This window comes from Equus przewalskii, chromosome 9, assembly GCF_037783145.1.
Source record: "Equus przewalskii isolate Varuska chromosome 9, EquPr2, whole genome shotgun sequence".
NCBI lineage: Eukaryota > Metazoa > Chordata > Mammalia > Perissodactyla > Equidae > Equus > Equus przewalskii.
In genome coordinates, this window is record NC_091839.1 from 15557681 (window position 1) to 15574806 (window position 17126).

Sequence of the window (17126 nt, forward strand, 5' to 3'; positions counted from 1 at the left end):
TTTTGGCTTTTGGTAGCTCCCTACGGAAATGCTCACACCGGCCAGGGAGGCGCGGGCAGACGGCTCAGTGTCACAGGAGGAAAGAAGGGGACAGTGTCCGTGCCCACAAAAAGGGGAATCTTAAGTAAACCTCGCACGGCCAGACCACTTCTGACAGGGTTCTGCCACAGTCCCCCAAACCGGAGACAGGATTCCTTTAGTGAGGGGACTTTGGTTTCTCTGAAATGGATTATTTTTTATTTTTTATTTTTTTTGAGGAAGATTAGTCCTGAGCTAACATCTGCTGCCAATCCTCCTCTTTTTGCTGAGGAAGACTGGCCCTGAGCTAACATCTGTGCCCATCTTCCTCTACTTTCTATGTGGGACGCCTACCACAGCATGGCGTGCCAAGTGGTGCCATGTCCACACCCGGGATCCGAACCGGCAAACCCCAGGCCGCCCAAGTGGGATGTGCGAACTTAACTGCTGTGCCACCGGGCCAGCCCCCTGAAATGGATGAACTTTTATGAAGAGATAGCAATTTAGAAAAAAGAAATATCACGGCACAAGGATGTGCCCTTAGAGTGAGGGGCACATCTTGGATATGATGGAGCCCACAGTGCCCCGCAGGTCCATGTCAGCCCTTCCCTGGTGGAGCCGCCCCTGGGGAGCCAGCCTGGCACTGCCTGTCTGGGGGTGAGGGGAGCCCCACGACCAGGGTCCCACGGCCTCCTTCCTCCAGGACGTCCCTGATGGAGGGGCGGGCGAGATGAAGGCCGTCAGTTACACAGCTTGAGAAGGAGCTCAGTGACGTCACTCGTTAGTAAGGACGAGGACTGTCTTTCCCACGGCCCCGCGGGCTACAATGCAGAATAAACAACAGAAGCCTGCCCGAGGGAGCCCAAATCTGAGACCCCAGGGCCGAGGGAAGGGCAGGCAGGGGCTGATCCTTATCTCCCCACGTCTGGTTCTGCTGCAGCGTCACGGCTCAGGACTTTCTGCTCCACCTCTGAAATGTTCACGTGCCCAGAATCCCACTTCTTCCTACCTCCACCGGCTCCGCCTGCTCCAGCCACCGTCACCTCCCGCCTGGACAATCACAGTCACCTCTTCACTAGGCTGGCAGCTTCCACCTTCTCCCCGCCACAGTCTGCTCCCCACGTGGCTGTCCGAGGGATCCTGTTAAAACTAAGTCAGCTCCCGTCCCTCCTCTGCTCAGAGCCGTCCTGTGGCTCCCGCCTCACCCGGAGTAAAAAAGCCCCAATCTTCACCGTGGCCCAAGGCAGCCCACTTTGTGCTGGCTCGTATGATACACACATACGAACATACGAATACGCTTTTCTTTACAAAATGGAATAAAAGGAAAAAGAAAGTAACAGAGTCCACTTTGCACATGGTGAGGGCAAGAAGTGTTTAGCGGAACCTTGTCCTAACAAGATATATAATATAGAGGCCGGCCTGCTGGTGCCGTGGTTAAGTTTGCATGTTCTGCTTCGGCGGCCCGGGGTTCACTAGTTCGGATCCCGGCTGCCGCTTGGCAAGCCATGCTGTGACAGGCGTCCCACATGTAAAGTAGAGGAAGATGATCATGGATGTTAGCTCAGGGCCAGTCTTCCTCAGCAAAAAGAGGAGGATTGGCAGTAGTTAGCTCAGGGCTAATCTTCCTCAAAAAAAAAAAAAAAAGAGGGCCGGCTCGGTGGCCGAGTGGTTGAGTTCCCGCGCTCCGCTGCGGCGGCCCAGGGTTCAGATCTTGGGCGCGGACATGGCACCGCTCGTCAGGCCACCTTGAGGCGGCGTCCCACATCCCACAACTAGAAGGACCTGCAACTAAGATATACAACTATGTACAGGGCGGGTTTGGGGAGATAAAGCAGAAAAAAAAAAAAGATTGGCAACAGTTAGCCCAGGTGCCAATCTTTAAAAAAAAAAAAAGATATATAACATATAATGTATGATATGAATATATACTGTTATGTAATACATATAATGGTTTTATGTTGATAAAACATATTTTATATATACACATATATATCTGTAGTTTTTCTTCATGAAATGGAATACAATAGAATAGGAACTATTAGACTACACTGCACACATTAAAGGTAATTATTTAGTGAAACTTCCATTCCAATGATACATATATACTGGCAAACACACACACATAATATACAGTGTTATGTTACATATTACATAAAATGTATTTTTATATTCCATTATGTACTATGTCACATAATGCATGAATTATGCGATATTTAGACTACATATACATAGGGTGAATTGTGAATTAGCTAAACCTGTCTGTGGTGGATTATAGAAACTACACGTCTTCTTGTGGCTTGCTGCCGTAGGTGGAGATGGACACAGAGACCCGCGTGCAGGGGGGTTACTGCGGGGTCTCCGGGAGCAGCTCCTGCGGGTGGGGAGTGACGGCTGCGAGAACAGGCAGAGAAAAGCTGAAGCGCGACGCAGTCCCGACAGTGGATCCGATGGGCCGCCCGGAGCTGGTACGATGCTCCGGAGCTGCACCAACTGAGACAAAAGGGGCCAGCCTTTGTTCTCCTGACCCCTACCCCTCCCTCTCCCACTCTACTCCAGCGGGCGGTAAACTCTTTATGGAAATGGAGAGACAGTAAATATTTTCGTCTTTGAAGGCCGTATGATATCTATCCCAAACACAGTCCTCAACTCTGCCATGGCAGTGCGAAAGCAGCCACAGAAAATATCTACATGAATGAGGGTGACTGTGTCTCAACGAGCCTTTATCAACACAGACAGACAGCAGGCTGCCGGATTTGGCCCGAGGGCCTTAGTCCGGTCACCCCTGCTCTGTTCTGACAGCTATAACCCCTTGCTGTTCCAGGAACAGGCTAACCCCACACTGGCCTCAGGACCTTTGTACATACTAACCACCCTTTCTCCCTCCCTGGCAGCTGCCTCCAGGGCTCAGGGCAAACCTCGCCCCTCCCGGAGCACCTGACCCAACCCAGCCGTCCCCACTGCTGAACTCAGACACTGGATTAGCTCTTCTTCAGTGTCGTCTCCCACACCAGGTGTCCGCTCCACGAGGGCGGGACCTGGTCTGGTTCCCGGCTGATTCCCAGCTCCTAGAATGGGGCCGGGTGCGCAGGAGATGCTCAGGAAACACTTGTCTAACGAGCGCGTGGGTGATGCCCTCTCGATTCTCCTTCGGACATGCTGCTCCTGTCTCTGTTCCATGGGGCTGAGGACCCCAGGCCTGGGCACGCAGTCACAGTGGCTAGCACAGGGATGGTGGCCGTGTGGGCCATCAAGCAGGCAGGGGTTTATGAGGTCCATTTCCTCCCGGGTGGCTCCCTCTGGGCAAAGGCCTGCCGCGCAGGGAAACCAACAGGGCCTGCCAGGACGTGGGAGAGGCGGAGTCCTCAGGACTCGGTTTGAGGCTTTTGGGAGCCAGTGTTGAAGGGGTTTCTGTCCTTTCCGCCCGAGTCCCGAGTCCCTCAGGAGGGGAGGACTCTGATGCAGCCCGGCACCCTCCCAAATCACCACGGGGCAGGCAAGTCATGTCAGAAAAGCATTGTCTGTATGGGCCTCTGTCCCTGCTCTGGACGGCGAGCCCCCTGAGGGCAGGGTTGGGGCTGTCCCGGTCACAGCTGGGACCCCAGCAGGGCACAGAGTGGGCACCCGGGTGAAAGCTTCTTGAAGGAAAGGATAAACGAAGGACACTTCTTCTAACGGGGGTTTTTTAAACATAAGAAAAACGCATCAACTTGAAGACCAGCAACCTCATTGACAAATTTATTCTGACCCCACTCCCTACGTCGCAAAGGTGTACAAAACTTTAGCTAGGAGGAAGCCAGAGTGGGGAGCCACGCTCTGGCCTTGTGCATTTTAAGAGGGGACTCGGGTTCCACTTCCACACCCCTTGTTCCCACCCAGTGGGTGAGGCCGAGGCGTCCCACAAGGTCTGGCCACAGGCAAGGACCCGTCAGGGCTGCGTCATGAGTCTCGATGTGAGGGCAATGTCATGTCGGGGTCAGGATGGTGCAGGGGTGAGGAGCTTGGGCTCTGGCCCAGACTACCCATCTTCGCATCCCACTTCTGCTTCTCCTCTGCCTGTGTGACCCTGGGCAGGTGACTTGCCCTCTCTGTGCCTCAGTTTCCTCATGAATGAAACGAAGAAGATAACGTTATGGGGATTACGTAAAGCACTTAGAACAGTGCCCAGCACCTAACCAGAGCTCAATAAACGGGATCTGTTACGACAATGATCGCTATTTATTGACATGATGGGCGGGGGAGGGGGCAGTCCCAGTCCCAGGCCTCCAGCAACCAGAACTCCAGCGATGGGTCAGTGCCAAGTGGAGCCCCCCGGGAACCATGGAAACCAGGCCCCGTGCCTGCTCGCTGGCTCCATCCCTCCCCCCTTCATGCAGTGGTCTCTCTCTTGCCTTCTCCCCTCATCACTTATCCCACTCAGGTCACTTCCAGTTTTAAAGACACGCCCCCCCCTCCCCCCCCAGGGCCCCAGCTCCTCAGCTCCCTCTGCATCAGCTTCTCCCGCTCTTCCAGAAGGAATTAAGATGCCTTAGAAGCCCAGTTTCTTGACTTTCTCTCTGGGTAGGTCTCGTGTCCGGATCATTCGGACCCCCATGGGGAAGTGAGGTGAGGGAGGAACGGGGAGAAAGGGCCCTGCCCCCCCCAACCTGGAGCTGCTTGGAGATGGGCCCAGGGGGACAGAATGCAACCCCTGCCTCTGGGGTGCCGTGGCCTCTGTGGAGGTCCCCGCCGTGCCCCCAGCCCCCTCCAGGCCCTGCACCCGGCTCTGCCTCCCTCCCTGGGCCCCCACTCTGCTCTCTTACTCCACCACCTTGGACAACCACCCTCATTGGCTGTGTGGCCTTGGGCAAGTCCCTTTGCCTCCCCCGGACCTCAGTTTCCCCATCTGAGAAAGAATTCACAGGATGACTTCCTGCCCCTCACCCCATCAGAACCCTCTCAGCTTCTCTCCTGTTTTGATGAGCTTTGCGCCATTTTCATCTGTCATCCTTCTCAGACACACCCTTACGATGCCTTCCTCAGCCGGGGCTCCTTTAATCGGGAAACATCTACAGTCTGAGCCACAGACAAGGCGGGGAGGCCCACGCCTCTCCCTGCTTGGGTGGGGAGCCCTGGGAGAGAAACCAAGCAGTGAAGGGCGGTTTCTGGACGGTTTCTCATGGGGAGGGCCAAATGCCCAATGGGGTTGGCAGGGATCCCAGCGTACTCTTGGGGTGGGGTGGGGCTGTACTGTGTTGAATGGCGGCTCCCCAAAGGGGATGTCCCACCCCAACCCCTGGAACCTGTGAATGTGAGGTTATTGGGAAAAGGGTCTTTGTAGATGTCACTAAATTAAGGATCTCGAAGTGAAATCATCCTAGATTTAGGGTGGGCCTTAAACAGAACCCTCACTTATAAGAGACAGAGGAGGAGGAGAAGGCCATGAGAAGATGGAAGGCAGAGACGGGAGACACACCAGGGAGCACCCGGAGCCCCCAGCAGTGGAAGAGGCAGGAAGGCCCCTGGGGAGCCTTCAGAGGGAGCGCGGCCCCGCCGACACCGTGATGGCAGGTCTCGGCCTCCAGAACAGGGAGAGAAGAAATTCCTGTTGTTTGAAGCCACCAGGTTGGCGGTCATTTGTTACGGCAGTCCTGGGACACTAATAAAGGAGCTGAGAGCACTGGAAGGTGGCCCGGGCCAGTGGGATGGGGGTGGGACTCGGGGCCAGAGAGGCAGGAGGGCACCACTGCACGAAGGGGTACTGCCGGGCCACCCCGAGCCCCAGGGGAGGAGGGCACGAGCACGCGGATCAGCAGATCCGATGGAAGAAGGGGGATGAGATCGCCTAATCCACGGCCGGCAGTCCCGAGAGGCCAGCGATGAGGACAGTGGGGAAGGTAGGAAAGGGCGTGTCGGGAAGGGCCCAGGGACTCTGCGGACAGGTACACAGGGGGCCGGGGCTGAAAGACAGGCTGCGTTAGCCCTAGGCAGGATCAATTTTCCCACCACGTAAGCGGGGCTGGGAAGATGACCCCGCACAGCCATGGCCGTGGGCTGTGTCACAGATGGAAGGACGCGGGGTTCTGCTGGAATATTCCCCTTGGGGCCTCACGGGAAGGACCACAGATCAGGTTAAGGGGGAAGATGGAATATTTGGTGGATCAGCTGCAAGCCAGATCCCTTTTTCCCCTCAAAGAGAGTGGCGATGCCCAGCTGGAGGCCAGCTTAGAAGGCGCAGGGACCACCGGCCATTGAAAGACACTGCATTTCCTTACAAGGGCTGTACCGATTGACAAAGGGAAGGGGGCGTTCCGGAGTAAAGGATGAGAGTCTCAGAGAGAGGTAACACTGATCAGGTCAATGGGGGTTGACGGGTTGATCCGGCTCCACTCCGGGGTCCATTTTCTCTTCTGCCAGAAGAGTGGGTGTGTTGTCCTGCTGGCTGGGCCCTTGTGGGTCTGTGTGGTCTGGGGCGGGGCTGGAGAGATGAGCCCTGTGGACGTCCGAACAAGCTAGAGGCCAGGCGGCTGTGCTGAAACACACAGTGGCAGGAGCCACGGGTCGGTAGCGGGTGACCGAATCCCAGTTCCATCAAGATCCAGGTGGTTTCCGCGGGGCCAGCACAGGCGGGGGCAGTGCGGGGAGAAGGCCACACGGAGCACACCTGGCCACATCCAAGTTCAGACTTTAGCAGGCTCCTGTTCCTGGGATGTGGGTGGGGGCACCACAGGGGGCGCGGGCGGCGGGTCCCGGGCGCCCAGCTGGGCGCGCACCTCCTGCACCTGTGCCCGCAGCTCCTCCAGGGCGTCCTGCGGCGGCGCCACCTGCACCTGCGCCTGCAGAGCCTCGACTGCCAGTGCCAGGTGGCCCACCTCGGCCCGCATCGCGTCCCAGGCGGCTTGCTGCTGCTCCTCCTTGTTGCGCTGCTGCGTCTGGTGGCGCCAGTACTCCAGCACCAGGCAGCCGCCGCCCACGATGAAGATGGTGGCCTCGCCCAGTAGTTCGGCGCCCAGCTCAGCGGCCGCCTCCTCGTTCAACGGCTTGATGACTGTGCCCCGGAAGCCCATGATGCGCATCTTGGTCCGCATCTCCACCCAGTGGTACACTGCAGGGGAAGAGAGGGGTCAGGTTGTGCACCAGGAGCCCCCTGCAAGCCCCGCCCCTCTGCGTCTCAGTATCCTAGTAGGAGCAATGGGGACATGGCAGCCAGAATCACGATGGGGGGCACTTTAAACCTGGCCTTGCCCTGGGAATGCCGACTGGGGTAACCCAAGAGCATCTTTTAAAATTGCCCAGGCTAGTGGTTAAGCTCGTGCATCCCACTTGGGCGGCCAGGGGTTCGCAGGTTCGGATCCCAGGCGCCAACCTAGCACCACTAGCCAAGCCATGCTGTGGAAGTGTCCCACATAAACAGAGGAAGACTAGCCACAGATGTTAGCTCAGTGACAATCTTCCCCAAGCAAAAAGAGGAAAATTGGCAACAGATGTTAGCTTAGGGCCAATCTTCCTCACAAATAAAATAAAATTGCCCAGAAGATTCTGGCAAGCAGCCAGGAATGAGAAACCTTGCCCCAGAGGGGAGGTCCTCGGTATGGGGGCCTCGTCACAAGGAGCTCCCAGGGCACAAAGCACCTGGGTCACCTGCCAGACCTCAGCTCCCTCAAGCCACCAGCAGGCCGGTCAGAGTCCTCCCCTGGCACTGGGGCCCTACCCACTTCCCAGGGGAAAGGCAGACGCCCTTTCTTTCTTCCCCAAACGAGGAGTCGGGGCCATAGTGGGCAGGACCTCCTGGATCCAAAGAAAAGGCAGCTGCAATGGGGGAATGGAGGCTAAGCCACTGTGAAGACGGGGCAAGCCACGCTCGGCACCAGGCTGTGGCTCCCACGCCAGATTCTCACCAGCCCTGAAGGTGGAGCTACCAGTTGGGAGCTCTTTGAAGACGTGAGGTTGTGGGCACCTACCTTGGAAGAAGCTCAAGAGCTGACTGGGGCTGCTGGAAGGAAGGAAGTCTTCCCTGCCCAGCCGCTTCACTGTGAGGGCAGATTCTCAGCACTTGAGTCTTAAAAACCAAGGCAGAATTGATGCTGAACCTGACTCAGCCGTGCAATAACTCATAGTCATCCAAGGACACGCGAAATGCCTGGGGTGCCCGTTCAGCTCATATGGAGATTCACTTCCAACATGTCATTTTCTTTTTATATTTAATAATCATCCATGAAGATGCACAATATATGAAATGTTTTAGATTAATTACGCACTAATAATCATTTTAAAGATAATTCAATCCAGAGGAAAATAATTTAACATTTAGAACGTTATGGCTCCAGGAAATTAAACAAAATTAAAATTTGAATTTCTGTACATATTTTGGTTGCTGATACAAAATTCATTAGAGAGGATTCTGTGGGGAAGGAAACTACAAACATAGGTGAAAGAGACAGGAACAATGTAAAATTTCTGACTGTAAAAGAAGAGCTTGGTCTTTTTAGATTTTTTTCTTTGAAACCAGACATTGACAGGCACCAAATCGTGCAAGTCTGTGGATTGCTGCAGACGCTTCAAAGGAAGGATGCACCAGCTGTGTTTGAAATGTCAGTATTCATAACTCACCAGAAATTACATCCTTTGCACCTTCTGGAGCTTATGAAGAGAAGTTTTAGTGGTCAACATGAAAATGCACTAGAGGGCGTGGAAATGAATAAAAGAAACCCTAAGTAAACTGGAGCCAGGAAGGCCCGGAGGGAGAGCACTCACACCTTATTCACACATGGCCACTTACACCAAACAGGAAGAGAGACAAGGCTTGCATCTTGGACAGGAAATAAAACTACTTTTCTACTGAAGGAAGATTTTTCTCCCTACCCAGCAACAGCCCAGCCAATGAGAAACGCCACAGCTCAGCCAATGAGAAATGCCGCAGCTCAGCCAATGAGAAACGCCGCAGCTCAGCCAATGAGAAACGCCACAGCTCAGCCAATGAGAAATGCCGCAGCTCAGCCAATGAGAAATGCCACAGCTCAGCCAACGAGAAATGCCGCAGCTCAGCCAATGAGAAACGCCGCAGCTCAACCAATGAGAAACGCCACAGCTCAGCCAATGAGAAACGCCACAGCTCAGCCAATGAGAAATGCCGCAGCTCAGCCAATGAGAAACGCCGCAGCTCAGCCAATGAGAAATGCTGCAGCTCAGCCAGTGAGAAGCTGTTATACCCTGAACTGTTATTTTCCCCCAATGGATTTTCCTTTAGAACAGCCCCTCCCTTCCCCCTTTTTCTCTCTAAAAGCAGCTCCCCTCCTTTGTTCTCTGGGTTTGCCTTTGGTTTGCCATAGCATGCACATCTTGAATTGCAATTCTTTTGGCTATTCCTGAATAAACTCATTCTGATATAAAATAACAGGCAAATTTGCTTTTTAAATGGACAAAGGTATATAATTTTTCCATTTTTTAAAGAGGTAGGGCAGCAAAAATATTTGATGAGCTCTGCCCAGAGCCAGCAGTAAGATTAAAGGGGTATCCCCAGGAGCCTCTCAGTAACCGCCAGCTGCTGTGGTCACTATTACTGCTAATTGTTACTGACGCCCTGGTGTGGGGTTCCTGGGCTCCAGGCTGTGGAGACCCTTCCCACACTGTGGTCCTAACATCAGGCCAACCTGGGGTCCACCCGTGGCTCTGCCATCTACTGCCTGGGCAATGACAGCCACTTTGAGCTGCCTCTGTAAAACAGGGAGATGATGACCATACACCAGCCCTGGTACGGGGCCTGGAGCTGGGCCTCTGTCACCCTCTCCTTCACGTCAGGACCATATAGCAAAGTGGCCAGAGGGCACTGAGGAGGGACAGCACCAGCTTCTGCTAGCATCCCTGGGTGAATGTCCCTGCATCTCAGTGTAGACCGAGCATGGGGACCCTAGACAATGGGTGGGTCTGGGTGTGCAAGTGGGAGTGGGTACATGGGGTGGGTGGGGGGCACACATCCAGGGCATAGGAAATCAAGTCAAAGGGTGTGTGTGTTTGTGTGTGAGAGGGAGAGGGAGAGAGAGAGAGAGAGAGAGAGAGGGAGAGAAACAGAGAGAGAGAGACAGAGAGAGACACAGAGAGAGAGACACAGAGAGAGACAGAGAGAGACAGAGAGAGAGAGAGAGAGAGAGGGAGAGGGAGAGAGGGCTTTCAGAGCAGGGGCTGATGGCGATCTCTCTCAGGCCAGTGGCCAGATTTGAGGTTGACAAAACAAGGTCTGCTGGGAATGGAAGGTTGGGGAAAAGGGGTAGCTTGTGAGGGGCCAGGATGGGACAAGACTGAAGACAGCACCAGATGTGAGTGTCCAACAGGCCCCTGGACGTCTCCCAGACACACCACACTCACCACGTCCAAACCCGACCCCAGCTGCCCCATCACACACACTTGTTCCTCTTCCTGGGTCCCTCCTGTCACCACGTCAGAGACCTGGGCCTCATCCCCAGGAGTTTCCTCCCCTACAGCCTCTCAGCCACACGTCTGGTCCGTTCTCCCTCTTGGATGTCTCTCCTACACCCACTTCTGCTGTCCGGTCCCGGCTCCATCCCAGCTCTGACCCGTGCTCCTTCCCTGACCTCTGTTCCTCCTGTCCATCTGTGTGTCCCTTTCGGAGTGCCTATCAGAATGGGGAATGGTCTTGTCATCCAGTCACTTGTTTGCACGTCTCCCACACTGGACTGTGAGCCCAGCGAGGCTGAGGACCGCGGCTGTCACAGTCACTGCTGTGTCCCTAGCACGGACCAGGCCCACAGATGATGCTCAGTGTACTGTGGTGAATGCATCAATGGGTCCCTGCCCCCCCCCCCCATCTGCCAGCCCAGCCTCACTCCTGCCACTGTCCTCCGTGTAGCAGTCAGGAGCTGGCTGAAAAAGAACGAAAACCAAAAACTGCCATTCCCTTCACTAATAAAAGTAACACACTGCATGAGAATTAAGCACTCAAACTACAAAATTAAGAGTCAGAGTCCCCGCGCCCAGCCCTGATCTTAGACCCACCTCAAACAGACCCCCAAATCTTGCCCTCATCAGCCTTGTCCACCCAGCATTACTCCCTGACATTTGATAATAAATAGACATCGCTCATCTCTATTTCTGAGTTTTTCAACTGGAAATGTGCTGGTATGTAAGAATTTACAATTCTCTTCTTTTCCTTTTCTTGTTTTTTGCTGGGAAGATCTGCCCTGAGCTAACATCTGTTGCCAATATTCCTCTTTTTTTCCTCCCTCCCCAAAACCCCAGTGTGTAATGTATATTCTAGTTGCACCTCCTAGTTCTTGCATGTGAGCCACCGCCACAGCATGGCAACTGACAGACGGGTGGCGTGGTTCCGCGCCCGGGAAACGAACCCAGGCCGCCAAAGCGGTGAGAGTGCCAAACTTTAACCACGAGGCCATCAGGGCTGGCTCAGCAATACTTCTCTCTTGACCCCCCCGGCCCCAGTGTAAAAGGTGAGCGCTTTGTCCCCAAGCAGCCTGTCCTTCCTCCACCCCCTCCCCCTCCCCATTTTCACAAGGAATTTGTATACATTCCTTGTTCTTGTATTATACTCTCTTCACTGTCTCCCTCAGCTTCCAGCATGGCCAGGGAGGAAACAAGCAGTCTCCCCTTCCTCCTCCCCCTCCCCCTCCCCCTCCCCCCCTCCCCCCTCCTCCCCTCCTCCCTTCCCTAGGCCAGATCATCCTTTCACCTTACTGGGGTTTAACACACAGGCTGTTCGGTGGCTATCATAAGGCCCCTTGTACTCTGTGCATTTCCCCAAGTCAGAAAAACGAAAATAACAGCATATACGTGACAATGACAGAAGCGCCACTCAGGGAGCTGTGACTAAGCTGGAGAGGAGCCCTCGGGCACGCTGTGTCACAAAGGAGGCCGCCCCGAGGAGGACGTTCTCGGCATCAAGGTCAGACGGCATCTCTGTCGTTCCAGTCCGTCAAGCCATTTAGACTCGTACCACACGTCAGCGTGCTCTCTGCTGGACAAGGACTTTCTAGAACGACTTGGTCTTCCCTCACACGGTATTTCTAACACTGCAGGTCTTGCCCATTAGTGGGTCATGAAATCAATGTAACTGTACAGATGAGCTGAAAAATATGATCAAGGACGGAAAATACCAGAAGGACCTCGAAGGCCATTATGCTATGTGAAATAAGTGAGACAGAGAAAGACAAACACCATATGATCTCACTTATATGTGGAATTAGAAAACAACAAAAAACCCAAGCTCCTAAGTACACAAAAAAGAATATAATAGAAAATATTGAAGCCAATCTTAAGTAGTCAGAGCAAGCACTGGTTCACAAAACTTTGTTCTTGTTTTGTGTGTGTCTGTACAAATGTGTGTCAACTGGAACGCAGTCAAAAGGCTGAAAGCCATTGTCCTAGATTTTGGTTAGAATTCCACTGAATCTATAGGTCAGGACAGCAACACCTTCCCAACATCGAGTCTTTCGATCCATGAATGTGGTATCACTCTCCATTTAGTCGAAAATTTTCTCTGCAAGTCTGCACTTCTTTGATTATATTTATTCCTAGGTATTGATATTTTTTGATGCTATTACTCATGGCGTTTTAAATTCCATTTTCAATTTGGCGCTGGTATACAGAAATACAATTGAGTTATGTAAATGATTTCTATCCAGAGACCTCACTAAATTCACTTATTCTTTTTCTTCCTTTTTAATGAAATATAACTTCATAAAGTACACAAATATTAAGTGTAGAGCTGGATAATTTTTTTCTTTACAGTTATTTATTTTTTTTAACTGGGAAAGATTTGCCCTGAGCTAAGATCTGTTGCCATCTTCCTCTTTTTTCTCTCTCCCTCCCCAAAGCCCCAGTGCGCAGCTGTATATGGTAGTTCTAAGTCCTTCTAGGTCTTCTGTGTGAGCCACCACCACAGCATGGCTACAGACAGATGAGTGGTGTGGTTCCACGACCGGGAACCGAACCCAGGGCCCCGACGCAGTGAGAGCGACAAAGTTTATCCACTAGGCCATCAGCGTTGGCTCTGGATAACTTTGTAATATGTAAGCATCACCTAGATCACGATCTAGAACATTCTTGCACTCCAAACGGCTCCCACCCTGAAGCCCTCTTCTAGTCAGTACCCCCCACACCCCCATTCTGACCTCTCACAATAGACGCTATGTGCTCTTTAGGTCCTATTCTTCCTCCTGAGACAGCATTGTACTCCTGTTCTGTCTTCTTTTGCTCAACGTGATGTCTGAGATCCCCTGTGTTGCTGTTGGGTGGCCCGTTCTCTTATCTCTGAGGAGTCTTCCATTGTGTGGATGGACTAGTTTGCTCCTCCACTCCCTACCCGTGGATACTTAGGCTGCCAACAGCAGAAACAAGGGTTTCCTAAGAGTGGAACTGCTGAGTCACACAGAGCACGCCACTGCTCTGGAGCGGGGAGACAGGGCTCAGAAGCTGCTTCCCGGGTGGGGCTCCTCTCACCATCAACTGAGTCACAATTGGAGAAAGCCCGGACGGGGAGCATTGGAGCTGGTCTCCTTAGGTCTCTCCTTTGAGATGTGAAAAATGCACAGCTCAGTGCTTGTCTTCAGTGGACACGTTTGCCGCTGCCTCCCAGGTAAGTTCTAGAAGACTAGGGATCTGCTTTCTGCAAGACGTGTGTGTGTGTGTGTGTGTGTGTGTGTGTGTGTGTATTTTTAACATTTCAATTGGTAGGAAGGATATACGAAAAATACACCAGTAAGTTCAGCTCCGTGACTTTTTACATTTGTCCACGCCGCCAGTGGTTCCCAGCTGGGGACGATTTTGCTCCCTGCCAGTAGGACCCTCCAAGCTTTGACAACCGAAAATGTCTCCAGACAGCCAACGCCGGGAGAAGCAGGGGTGTGGGGCTTTTTCCACATGGATATGCATGTCCCACGACTGCAATGACTCTGCTTTCCCCACTGAGGTGCCAAGCGACCCTTGCTAGAAATCAACATGTATCTGTGGGTCTGGTTTGGGACAGTCTGCCCTGTCCCATTGGTCTATCCATCTATCCTAGTGCCGATACCGTGCTGTCTTAATGACTTTAGCTTTATAGGAAATCTTGAAATCTGATGGTGTAAATCTTCAAAGTCTGTTCTTTAAAATTTTCTCCTCTAGGACCTCTGCATTTCCTAAAAATTTTAGAATCAACTTGTTCCTGACAACAACAAACTTGTTAGGACGTTTACTGGGGTTGCATTGACAAGAGTCGAATTTGGAAAGCCTTCATAAGTCAACAGTGACGAGTACTCCAATCCACAGAGAGGTAAAACCTCTCCATTTTTACGTGGGCATTCTTTCTCTCAGCAAGATTTTATGGTTTCAGAGTAGGGTTCTTGTACATCTTTTGTCAAATTTATTCCTAGATGTTTGAGGGGTTTGGATGCTATTGTGAATGGCATTTTAAAATTCGTTTTCCAATTGTTTCTTGGTGGCATGCAGAAATACAACTGATTTCTGTATATTGATCTTGCATCCAGTAACCTTCCTAAAAATCATTTATTCATTTTAATAATTTGTTTTTAGGCTCTTTTGGCTTATTTATGCACACAGTCATGCCATGAGCCAACTGGCAGTTTTCACTCCTTTTTCAATCTTTATGTTTTTAATTAGTTAATTATTTTTCTGCCTTATTGCATTGGCTACAACCTCCAATATTATGTTGACTAGAAAAGGTGATACTTGTGTTATTCCAAACATTAGGGGAAAGAGCTTATTTTAATCTTTAGGTAGAAATATGATGTTAACTGAACTCTTCTGTAAAACACACTTTGTAGGATTAAAGAAGTTCCTTTCTATTCCTAGTTTTTGAAGAGCTTCTATTATGAACACGCTCTGAATTTTATCAAATGCTTTCCCAATATAACATGATCATACGATTTTTTCCCTTTATGCTATTCCTGGAGTGAATCACATTGGTTGCTTTTCAAATGCTAAACCAACCTTGTAGTCTTGGAATAAATCCCACTAGGTCATGACTTATCGTCCTTCTTATATGTTGCTGGATTCTATTTGCTGTTACTGCTGTTTAGGATATTTGAATCCATGTTCACGAGAGATGCTGGCCTGAACTTGTCCCTTCTTGTAATGGTTTCCTTAGCTTTTGGAATCAGTATTTTACTGGACTCATAAGATGAATAAGGAAGTGTTCCCACTTTCTCTATTATTTAAAAGAGTCTGGGTAATTATTCCTTTCTTAAACGTCTGGGCGAAGTTAACAGTGAAGCCTCCTGGGCCTGTAGCTTTCTTTATGGGAAGGTTTTTAAATATGGATTCAATGTCTCTAACAGATATAGAACTATCCAGATTTTCTATTTCTTCTTGTGTCAGTATTGTTAAATTGTGTTTTTCCAAGGAAATTGTCCATTTCCTCTGCATGGCTCAATTTACTGGCAAAGTTGTTCATAATATCCGCTTATTCTATAGTTAAGATCTGTATTGATGTCTCATTTTTCATTCCTTTTCATGGAAATTTGTGTTTTTTCCCTTGAGTAGTATTAATCTTTTCAGAGGACGATCTTTCGATTTTGGTGACTGTCTCTACCACGTGTCTGCTAGCTCCTAGGTGTCTGTCAAGGATGCAGCTCAGGTTCTTCCTTCTTCGGGACTCAGTCAGGTGCCCCTCTGGGCTTCCTCAGGCCCCTGGGCTCCTCCATCCCAGCCCTGACCAACCTTGGCGTCACTGGTGCCAGATCAGCCTCCCCCACTGGACCATGTGCTCTGCCGGGGTTGGGCCCAAGGCTGTTTTGCTCCCCCTTCCATCTCATACCTAAATTCACCTCTGCCTGGGATACCATTTCCCCACTCCTCTTTTCCTGAGTTGCCCCAATTCATCTTTTAGGTCTCAGCTGGAGTAGCCCTTCCTCCAGGAAGCCCACTCTGATCCCCAGGCTGAGTCAGACACATCCTCTACGTTCCCAGAACTCCTTGGGCTTCCCTTGTCACAACGCTGTTCTTCTTGGTTGAATTATTTTAAAAATGTGGACGCAGAATCTCCCTGTTTTGAAAATGGTTACAGAAATAGGTTTCAACTAGCCTTGTGTGCCTCACCAGCCAAAACACTGGTTTTCCTGTTTTCAAGTTCCTTGAGGCCTCTGGCAAATTCTCCCCACTCCACTGGTAACTTTGGTCACTGCCTGGAGACTGGACTGCGAGCTCTGTAAGGGCAGGTTCCCAGAAACGCCCAGCCCAGGACCCGGCATCGAGAAGACACTCCGGGAGTGTTGAGGGAACGGACGAGTGGCTCATCTTTCTTTAGGTTTCCTCAGATTTTGTGACATTTCACGCCACTATAAGTGACCAAATTTTGTCTAAACGTTCTTGTCTGTTACTAATTTTATATCTTTACTAAAGTTGGATGTTTACCCTGGCTCTGGAGAATCACAAGACGCTGCTTTTGGCAAGGGGGACAGATTTTCACAGGTTGCGTTAGTCACAGGAACGGCAGGACTCGCCCAGCCCCTCCGTGTGCCCTCAGTCGCTCTGCTGGCACTTCTCACATCTCACCATGTCACGTGCTGCCCCCTTCACTTCTTGCCTGTGCACCTGAGGAGCAGGAACACAGGCCACTAAGTCCAAGTTGAGTCCCAGTTAGCCATGGGCAAGGAAGAGCTCTTCTCTAAGCCTTAGTTCATCTCAAAATGAGGACACTCGACCCACGGGACAGTACTGCTGACAGGACTAAAGGAGATGGTCCAAAACCTCTCGGTCCAGAGCCAGACTCCGTGAATGGCAGCAAGGGTTTGCACTCACACAGACCTAGGCTCCACTCTCGGCTCTGTCACTTCCAAGATACCCGAGCTGAGCCTGTTTCCCCATCAGTAAACTGGGGGTCAAAATACCTGACTGCCTTGGGAGAATGGAAACGAGACTAAGTGAGGAAACGCTCGATTTAGTAAATGTTAATCTAGCATCTTCTTCCTGACTTGGATTAGGAATTTTATTCTGGAAATATGTCCGACCCTCTGGTCTGCGCTCTGCCCTTGGGCTACACAGAGTAGCTTTCAGCCTCCTCACTGGTCTCTGTGTCCCCAGCCTCGTCCCCTTTGATCTGTCCTCTATACGACAGAGTATCCGGACTCAGATGTCCCCTCCTCCAGGAAGCCTTTCCTGACCCC

At 51.6% G+C, this 17126-nt stretch overlaps 1 protein-coding gene and 1 long non-coding RNA gene across 3 annotated transcripts in view; both read right to left on the bottom strand.

The window, feature by feature from the left end:
• Positions 1-17126, bottom strand: part of OPA3 (outer mitochondrial membrane lipid metabolism regulator OPA3) — an 89912-nt gene that overhangs the window by 37358 nt on the left and 35428 nt on the right. The window contains exon 2 of one of the 2 annotated variants that reach the window (XM_008542722.2): positions 3726-7099. The exons of the other annotated variant lie outside the window; for it this stretch is intronic. Within the exon in view, the coding sequence (XP_008540944.1) occupies positions 6675-7099 (425 nt within the window). The 3' untranslated portion in view covers positions 3726-6674. Of the gene's footprint in view, positions 1-3725; positions 7100-17126 lie in introns of those variants that run through there. 2 annotated transcript variants of the gene reach the window in all.
• The window catches only part of LOC139085483 (uncharacterized), a 43994-nt gene continuing 34823 nt past the window's right edge, over positions 7956-17126 (bottom strand). Inside the window, exons 2-3 of the long non-coding RNA XR_011543811.1 lie at positions 8605-8673; positions 7956-8053 (exon numbers count right to left, since the gene is read on the bottom strand). This is a non-coding gene — a long non-coding RNA (uncharacterized lncRNA). The remainder of the gene's footprint in view (positions 8054-8604; positions 8674-17126) is intronic.